Raw genomic sequence first — 9,912 nt, 5'->3', positions numbered from 1 at the left:
GCATCCTATGCGGCGCTCCATGTTCACTTTCAGATTCTTCGCCGGCTTTCTGACCATCGCCTTTTGTGTTTTCGTCGCAGTCTGGTTTCTCTTTCCTTACTCCAACTCCGACGATGTCAACTTCGTAAGTCTTGACGAATATTTCTTTCTTTGTTTCTCAGTCTTTTTTGCTTTTGTCGTTGCTGTAGGAGTGTCTGAGGTATGTGTGAAGTTTGATGCATACACCTGTTGCTTGTAGTTTTTTTATTATAGTATTGTATATGAATGCTTGCAGAAGCTTTTTATGTTTTTGGAGATGCATATACGGTAACATAAATGACATTCAGTTCGGTTTGCTTTTGTATTATTTGCTGCGGTTGATGTTGTATTAATAATAAATTTTGATATTGTGGTTTTAGGTTTGCTTGCTTGCATTTGATGTTAATGTCTCTGCTTTGCCTCACAAAAGGAAAATGCTTACCTTTTCTTTTCTTTCTTGTATGTGATTTTAGGGTTTTCCTCTTAATGCTTATGGATCGAAGTCGTCATTTTACCGGAGATCAATGATAAGGTCCTGAAACAAGCAGACATCACAGAAACGTGGCTTTAGGCGTACGCTTCCTATGCGCGCAAACTCAAGCTTGAGAACTCGAAACTCCTTAGGATTTTCACTGAGCTCTCTCAAAATTACACTGATTTGATCTCCAATTATGAGGATTTACTTGATTCTGGCGCGTGTTCAATTGATGATTCTGTGCTCAGAGCGCTTGAGAAGGGGATGAAGGAACAAATTAAGCTCATGCGGAACATGATTTCTGAGGCAAAAGAATCCTTTCATAATCAGTTGAAAATCCATAAGTTGAAAGATACTATATTTGGGTTGAATGAACAGTTAAAAAAAGCGAAAAAGCAAGGAGCTTTCTAGAGCTTGATTGCTGCAAAGTCAATTCCCAAGAACTTGCATTGCTTAGCTTTGAGATTGATGGGGGAGCGAATTGCACATCCTGAGAAGCATGCGGATGAAGGAAATTCCCCAAAGCCTGAGATTGAGGATCCAAAGCTTTATCATTATGCAATTTTCTCGGATAATATGATTGCTGCTTCTGTTGTGGTGAAATCTGCTGTGAAAAACATGAGAGCCATGGAAGCATGTGTTCCATGTCGTAACCGTAAGATGAATCTTGTAGCAATGCAAGTGATGTTCAAGATGAAGGACTATCGTGGAGCTCATATTGAAGTTAAGGCTGTGGAGGATTATAAATTCCTGAACTCTTCTTATGTTCCTGTGCTGAAACAGAAAGAGTCAGTCAGTTTACAGCACTTTTACTTTGAGAATAAGCTTGAGAATGCAACGAAGGACACAACAAATTTGAAGTACAGGAACCCCAAGTATCTGTCAAATACTGAACCATCTAAGATTCTATTTGCCAGAAATGTACCCAAAGTTGCACAAGATTTTGTTTTTGGATGATGATATAGTGGTTCAAAGAGATTTGACTGGGTTTTGGAAGACAGATATGGATGGAAAGGTAAACGGGGCTGTAGAGACATGTTTTGGATCATTTCATCGGTATGCAAGATATATGAATTTCTCTCATCCCCTGATCAAAGCCGGATTCAGTCCCGAAGCATGTGCATGGGCTTATGGGATGAATTTCTTTGATTTGGACGCTTGGAGGAGAGAGAAGTGCACTGAAGAGTACCACTACTGGCAAACTTTGGTAAGACTAAATCAATACCAATACAAGGAATATTTGTTTTGTTCTTCACTTTGGAATTTAGCCATTCTTCCGCGTCTGTAGGATTGTTACTACAAATGCACTCAAGCAAGTTAAGGTGCTTGAGTGTCTTTGACCTTGCCAATTTTACTTCTTCAAGCACGAGATTTCATAAACTTAAGGAACCTGATATTATCTCTAATCTATGCTCCCTATATTAAAACTGCTGCAGAACACTTGTAGAGTACATCTTTTTCACTCGTTTATATCCTATTATTTCTGAACTTATCTTTGGTAGCTTACACATTTTCTCCATACTAATTCTTGTGAAGCTATATCTTTTGCAGAATGAGAATCGGACATTATGGGAATTAGGGACTTTGCTTGCTGGTCTCATCACATATTACTCCACAACAAAGCCACTAGAGAAGTCCTGGCATGTTTTGGGGCTTGAATATAATCCTAGCATAAGCATGAATGAGATAAAGAATGCTTCGGTCATACGTGTCGATGGGAATATGAAGCCATGGCTTGATATCGCAATTGCCAAGTTCCGTCCATTTTGGACTAAGTAGATCGACTATGGAAATGAGTATGTACAGAGCTGCAATTTCGGTCTATAAAGTTGGTACCTGTGCTCGCAGGATCATCCAAGTTAATTCTGCATAGTGTCGGAGATTCTCCCTGCTCCTTACACAAACATTAGCCACCCGTCTGACAGAAAAACTTAGGGCAGTCACCCTTAGATAGCGTCGATTTAGTAATTAGTATACACATCTGATCGTAGTTAAGTTCACAATGCTGATTTTTACATTGTTATTTATAGGCCAAAACTTCATTTGTTGGATATTAATTTTCATTATCAATTAAAACTCTAATGATCCCTCCCTATTTGCGTGTGATTTTCTGGACAAACTTGCTTCTGGTAACATATGTGCATCATGCTCGGTGTTCTACTCCGCTGTCTATAGTTGGATCATGCATCATCACACGGATCACCATGGAGGCATATCACTTGACGTGGCTATTGGCGCATGACTCCAAGAAATCTCTTTTAACTCACAGAACATCTCTATGCCGTGACACAGATCTAAACCAATTCTTTGTTCAGTCGCGACATGAGCGATTGTACGCTTTGGGAAACATTTCAGTTTGTAATATTTACTTCTATACTCCGGAAAACATAAAGTTGTTAGGTTTAGTTGATGGTGCAGAATCCATCCTATCTCATGCACTCTGGAAGTCCAAATATCGTCAAGTTATATGCCAGTTAAGCCGTATTTAAATCGCAACAGTGGAGTTGAAAAAATAGTAAGAAGCGTTTGTTTAAATAATAACAATATGAGGCGTTTTAAAATATACCCGAGACATTTTCAATATGATACACGGAGCACAAACCCTGCAATTTGTTTCAGCGACTTCAAACAGATAGAGCGATACTTCTTAGTTCGACCCTTTGGCACGGCAAGCTCGTGTGCCATAACACCATCCACACTAGTGGATAAACTGCTTATAAGAAAACATTCCACAAATACAGTCACCCCCAACAAATGTGTTGTCTTTCCTCAATCTCCAACTTCAATCTAGACACTACAATTCTCTAGCCTTTCAGAGTGCCTCATGAGTCATAGACCTCCGAGATCTCCTTTCCCTTCTAACAATAAAAAACACAAGAATTATATGCTCTGTTGCAGCAGCTGACAACATCGCCAAACTGGCCTGCAGCAGCTGCTCACTCAACCCCCACACCAAACATATTCATAGCATCTCGTTGCAGTTAAATATAAGAAACTCCTATCAGAATTAGTTAACAGTTGCAGTTAAATATAAGAAACTCCTATCAGAATTAGTTCACACAAGTAATCTAAAGGTTAAACGAAAACAAAAAAGGTTGGAATCAGCAATCATTCCACGAAACTAAGAGGAAAGAACTTTTCATTCGAAGACATCAAGAGTTGATGTGGCCCGACTAATTGTTCATCAAATACAAAAAGCTCCAAAATGTCTCAAGAATTCTTTCCCTGGGGCCTCTCAAGTGTCTATGATCCTAATGAAAAACCCTACATACTCTCATCTACTGATCAACTATACCCACAAAGGGGAAAATTTTGAACAAATTAGTGAGAAGACCTACCCAGACAGTCCACGTGCAATGAAACTGCCGACCAAATGATTTCCGACCATGTAAAAAATTACTAAAAATCGAAAATAATAAAAGGAGCAAAAGTAAAGCCGAGATGAAATACCCACTGACCACCCAAACTATAATTCCTCAAGCAGTAGCAGAAACCCGAGGTGTTATACTTTTTGCACTGCCATTGGCCATCCCACCAGTACGGTTCACACGACCTCCATTGCTATTGATATTTTCAGATCTCTGATATCCATCCCGACTTGAGGGACCTCCCCGACCGCCACCCTTGTTGCCAAACTCACTCCTGCCAGTGAAATCACCCCTGTTGTAACCCCGGCCACCTCCATAGTTACCACGGCCTCGTCCTCCCTCATTTCTAAATCCAGAACCCCTCCCAGATTGAAATCTTCCCCTGTTATTTCCTGTTGCAAAACAAACAAAATACTAAGATGAATACGAACTAATAATCATGTCCAAATGTTCTAATTATTACAGTTTCCATCTGTGCAGAGGAGAGGAGAACTGAACAAAAAGGCAAAAGAAGCAAAAATCAACAGGGACTAACAAAAAGCAAGCAAACAGATCAACCAATCATCTTCGCAAGCCCTACTCAATGAATGAGAAGAATAAAGGTGGTTGTCATTATTTTGCAACAAGTGATGTACTTCTTGCCCAAATATCTTTGTTTTAATAGCATATCAAACCCACTATCCTCTACATTTTGGAAATTCCCATAAATGCTATGAGCACACATCACAATGTAACTTCACTTGCCTCGAGAATTGGTCGACCTCTTTTCCTCGACAAAGGCTTGTCGCCCACCAATTGTCACTGGAGAAGCCTGCAACATCAAGATACCATGGTGATAAGGAATAGAAAGATATAGTAACTTCAGCAAATTTCCATGTCTGTGTCAAAATCACGACTTCTTTGGTACATGACAAAATTAGTTGCGCCTGAAGCTTGCATGGAGCTACATTCAAAAAACAGTTGGGAAACATGCAATATGTAATACAAGAGCACACATTATCCAATGCATGACCGTCAATTAACATCCTAAGACATACTAAATTAACTTTTTCACATTATTAGCCTTCTGGTCCTTCTCCACTTTAATTCCCACAAGAGATGTACTATTATTTCTTAAAAGAAAATAGGCATACCAATAGTTTATCGTTTAACTTGCATCCAAGCATAAACCGTACATACCTCAAGAGCTTTCTGCACAGCACTTGCCTCCTCAAATTCCACAAAGCCAAAACAAAAGCCTTGTTGCTGCAGCAAATATAATTAAGACTGGTTAGTTTCCCATTCTTGATGCATCCATTTTGCATTCTTCACCAAGAGCAAAAACATTAATAGATTTAAACATACCCGATTGCTTCTAACTTGAATTCCATCACTCTTAATAGTACCAAATTTCTTGAACACTTCCTCCAGTAAGGTATCAGTAGCACTCATTGGAAGGCCCTTTATGTATATCGAGTAACCATCAGCTGCATAAATTACAGGATTACATAATTTAAGAAATATGAGACTTCAATTAAACCAAACACACATCTAAGTTGCATAATACAAGGAACAGAAAATCCAGAATTTCATGCCTTCACCCTCTTGGTTATTCCCATTATCAACAGACTCTGAACTGGAAACTGGCCCATCAGTTGCTGAGGCAAAAGTTGGGTTTGCTTGTTCAATGTTCTTTGGTGGAGCTCTACGAGGAGCAGCAGGTGGGGGTGAGAAAGTTGCAGCACTTTCCTTAAGATGCATCACCTGGATAATATGTGTGAGAGATAAGTCCTCGACAACTGTACAAGAAAGAGAACCATCTTTCCAACTTACAAATAAGCATATGTGAATAAATAAGACAACACAAGCATTCCAATCAGCACTAAGATCATGATCTTATATACTGACGGTCAAGACAGAACTACGAGTGGCTTAAACTGACACAAGTGTTAGGCATGATATAAACATAGAGTTCGATTTCACTAAATTGCTAGTAGCTACTTACAATAGAAGCATAAGACTTCTTTGGCAATTCCTCAGTTTTGGTATTGGATTCAACAACTATCTCCGCATCATCTTGTACTTCATCAACAACCTCAGCTATTGGGACTTCTTCTTCAACAATTGCCACATCTCCATTCTGAGGCGGATTGTAAACTTCACCTGCAACAGCTTCCTCTGTAGATGGTGTACTTTCCTCAGAGACATGATCCTCCTGAACTGGAGCAGGAGCTGCTGCCGGTACTAAATGGGAAACAAAACTATCACTTCACAAACAACAATGGAAAGGACAAGTATACAAGAACTAGAGAAATGTGTCAGCTCTTACTTGGCTCAGGAGCAGCAGGCAGCAGAACATCATTTACCAAAGCTGGGTTCAGATTGACATTATCCAGATACCGGAACATGTCATTCAAAACAAAGTAACCCCTGTCTTGAGGTGCAAGGAAGAAAGATTGAGCAAAATTACGAACTGTGTTATCCTTCCCTGTTAGATAGCCAGTAACAAGAACATTAACTCCACCGTTGAATGACTCCTGTGCATCCACTGACTTAATCTCAGCTCTGAAGTCACCATAGTTGAGTGAAACAATCTTTGCATCTATGGCCTGTGCAATCACATATTGGCACAGAGGAACTTTTAAAAATCTACTTTTGCTGCAGTTACCACCTCAATCAACCACCTTTCAATTGCTTAAATGAGCCAACAAGAAAACGAATGCACAACCAAAATGGATGTGCATTCACAGCCCAGTCCCACGCCCAGTCCCACTCCCAGTGACAATTGATAAAGTAACAGAAGGCCAAAATATGGGAATTTCTGCAGAAACCCTAAGAACTACAACTACAAACTTTTTATTTTATGATTCCTTCTAACTACCTCACCATCTTCACATCGACCAAAAAGATTAAATAACTTGAATCTCGTATCTCTAATTACAATTAGACTAACCAGAACCCAGCCCGTCCCTGAAATCATATATTATAATAGTATTGGAAATTCAACTATGCCCAATGTGCGCAAGAGAGAAAGATTACTTGCATAGTAGTGGTGATGCTCATTGAGCCATCCTCCTCAGGACGACCAAGCTTACTTATGTCCTGATAAAACCGATAAACAAGCCCAGGGGAGTGATGGAGAATGTGATAGTACTGCTGCACAAATGCGTTCCCCACCTATTTTCCCATCAAAATAGAAAACATGGTTAAACTAACAACAGAAAATCCATCTAGATAGAAAATATTACCGCGAATACAAAAAGAATCTTACAACTTGGGCAGAAACGGGTTGCTGAGCCGCTACCTCCGCTGCCGCAGCCATCACTAATCACTGATCTCAGAGAAAGACCTACAAAAGGCCTAAACACATAAAAATACGCTCACTCGTTCTCTCCCGCAAACATAAACCCTAGCATCCCAGATCCTTCTGTACCAATCAAATCACCCTGTAACCAAACACACTAATACATCAAAAAAAAGACGGTCGATCCGGTGATACCTGGAAGCAAATCGTATCAGCTAATAGAGCGCACGAGAGAGAAACCGGCGTCGGTTTGTTTCCCTCTCTACCTTCAAATTCTTATCTCAAGACACTGAAAAATTCCTGCGAGAATCCCCGCACCTCCGTTGACGGAATCTAGGGCTTAAGAGGCCGATACAGGGAAGAAGCGGTGGATCTCGAAGAGAAGTGAGGGCGCGGAACAGAGAGAAACGTGAGAGAGAAGAAGCGAAAGGGTTTTCTCAAGATTTTATTTTATATATTGGAGAGAGAGAGAGAAAGAGAGGAAATCTTTGCGTGATGAGGAAATAGTAAACGTTATAGTATAAGTCTTTCTTTATTAATATTAATAATTAATTAACAAATGTTTAGAGAGGATAAATGCTGGATTAGCATTAAGAATGGATTCTAGAACTTTCTATCCACAAGAACAGCTACTTTTTATAATTATTCTCGTACTATCATTTTAACTAATGCGTGTGACACATCAAAATTTGTGTGTAATTAATTTAAAATAATAATTGTTTATTTTTTAAATTGTATATTTTAATTATATAAATAAATAATATTAAAAAGATAGAAGTTGTGAATGATTATTTAGAAAAAAGTGGGAGAAGAAAAAACATAGAAGTTGAGAAAGAAAAAAAAACTGCTGAAATAATTAAAATAACAGAAAATAGCAGACCAAGAGAATAAGAGTGACCAAAGAGGTGGTCTTCTTTAGTAATGTTGATGCACTAAAAGAACACACGGGTCTAATTGACATAGACTATTGTTCGAAATTTAGGTCGAAATGAATGCAAATTCTGAAGTGGAACCTGCAAAAAATACATTATCACTTAGTTAGTATTGAATTTGAACTTGAATAAATTCAAAAAAAAAAGTGTAATTGAAATCAAGATATGGTAAATAAAGTTGGTGAAAAGTGTAAGAACACGTGATCACGTGCTTACAGGATGCTTAGCGAATTTTAGAGACATGTGATTTAGAAAGTAAGAGAAGTGTGAAGGACATGAGGGAGCCGTCCAAAAAGTGAGAAGTGTGTCAAGAAAATCTCAAGAAGGTGTGAGAGACATTAAATGATGTCCCCATATAGAAAGAATAAATTTGTATTTAGAGGGGGTGACCCGTGACCCCATGTAATGGGGTTCTACATGTTTCCTTCATTTTTTGGGAGAAATGGATAAGGGTTGTTTAGATAAGTCATACTTTGTTCTTATCTTCTGTTAATCTTGTTATTGAATGCTTATCTTTTAGTTTGGGAGACCTTTCATCAGTGAGGAATCACAACCGCTAGGGAGTCGAAGCTGCAAAAAAAATCAAGATTTTGGGGGGACCTCCCTCATTTGCAAGGAGTCCCAGTTATCAGGGATGTCTTCCTTATTAGGGCTAATGTGGTTCCAAAGTGGTTACTGACAGCTAGGTCAATTGGATACTATGATGGAGTGTGGACTACGACGTGGGCCTTTTACGCTAAATGTTTTGTTGGATTTTGATCATGGTTTGAGTACAGGGATGCCCTGGCCTCCTCCCTTTGCCAATGTTCTTTGGGGACACCCGCCAAGACTGCTTGTCAGGTCTTTTGGGGTTTTTAGGATGTTAATGACCTCTCGTTTTTTTTTTAATCTCTCAAGCATCTTTGGACTAATTTATTTTTATGCATATCAAATATAATATAAATTATGGCGCATATTACTATTTTTATTGTGTCCACAACTCTATATAGTAATGTTTATAATATTCCTATAAGTAATTCAATATTTTAAACGGAATTTATTTTTTTAATTATGGAAAAATTTTAGGAATTTTTTAAAATTCACTGATATATCTTGACAATAATATAATTAAAAATAATATTCAAACTTGTGGTAACAAGAAATTAATTGAGATTTTAAGATAAATAATAATAATAACAATAGAAAAGGACATTATCATTAACCCGTAGAAAATTCAGTGGCAAAGGTAATTTTCACTGGTTTTGATTGACAGTGATTCGATTGAAAAGACATAACGGCCCACGTTCCGAAAACAGCCCAACCCCACCATTCCTAACTTATGTTATGTCTATCAAATTACATAAAATAACAAACTTTCCAAATATTCATAAAAAAAGAAAAAACTTTCCAAATGAAACTTTTTTATTGTTCCATACTTAAATCTCTAGATTTTGGTACCCCAAAGAATAAATAAATAACTTCAAGATAACATTTACTAAAATGGTTTTGCAATGCATATTCACCAATACTTCCTTTTTTTTTTCCCCCAAACAAATAACTCTTATTTAATTAATCAAGTTCTGTATATAAGTTTCTATTTACATTCACTTAAAGTTCTTCATCTGTCAATTTTGATTGATTATTTACTTGGCCTTTTTTCCATCATTCAATTAAGTAAATTTATAAAATTTAAATTAATCACATTCATCAATTATGATCTGATCACTTGGTCTTTCATTAAATATACAGTTGTCTTAGAATCAATATCATGTTTCACAGCTAAATAATGATAAGAGTACAACATGAGGAATTAATCCATCCATGTATGCCAGGATTTCAAATACCCCCCCCCAAAAA

The 9,912-nt window shown here is 37.8% G+C and overlaps 1 protein-coding gene and 1 pseudogene across 3 annotated transcripts; one reads left to right on the top strand and one right to left on the bottom strand.

Annotated features, from left to right (window-relative positions):
• On the top strand, nucleotides 864–2,830 carry LOC105170247 (annotated as a pseudogene).
• Nucleotides 3,586–7,621, bottom strand: LOC105170135 (putative G3BP-like protein). 3 transcript variants are annotated; one of them, XM_020696541.1, is made up of 10 exons: nucleotides 7,340–7,621; nucleotides 7,112–7,267; nucleotides 6,880–7,017; nucleotides 6,170–6,449; nucleotides 5,846–6,084; nucleotides 5,436–5,604; nucleotides 5,206–5,327; nucleotides 5,041–5,106; nucleotides 4,606–4,672; nucleotides 3,586–4,253 (listed from the first exon to the last, which is right to left on the bottom strand). In XM_020696541.1, exons 2-10 carry the CDS (start codon nucleotides 7,160–7,162, stop codon nucleotides 3,970–3,972), a joined length of 1,416 nt encoding a protein of 471 aa, XP_020552200.1. In that variant the 5' UTR covers nucleotides 7,163–7,267; nucleotides 7,340–7,621; the 3' UTR covers nucleotides 3,586–3,969. The 3 variants fall into 3 exon arrangements, with proteins under 3 accessions (XP_020552200.1, XP_020552201.1, XP_011089065.1); XM_020696542.1 differs by having other exon boundaries at nucleotides 7,112–7,200; XM_011090763.2 differs by having other exon boundaries at nucleotides 7,112–7,189.

The sequence above is a fragment of the Sesamum indicum genome, linkage group LG9 (genome assembly GCF_000512975.1).
Source record: "Sesamum indicum cultivar Zhongzhi No. 13 linkage group LG9, S_indicum_v1.0, whole genome shotgun sequence".
Classification (NCBI taxonomy): Eukaryota; Viridiplantae; Streptophyta; class Magnoliopsida; order Lamiales; family Pedaliaceae; genus Sesamum; species Sesamum indicum.
This window is presented reverse-complemented; position numbering and strand designations above follow the sequence as displayed.

Excerpts from the sequence above, each read along its gene's own strand:
- LOC105170135 (XM_020696541.1), bottom strand. The coding sequence starts at position 7,162 with ATGGCTGCGGCAGCGGAGGTAGCGGCTCAGCAACCCGTTTCTGCCCAA. Across the intron at positions 7,018-7,111 it reads AACCCGTTTCTGCCCAAGTT|GTGGGGAACGCATTTGTGCA; the intron begins GTAAGATTCTTT and ends ATGGGAAAATAG. Across the intron at positions 5,605-5,845 it reads AGAAGTCTTATGCTTCTATT|GTGATGCATCTTAAGGAAAG; the intron begins GTAAGTAGCTAC and ends CATATTATCCAG.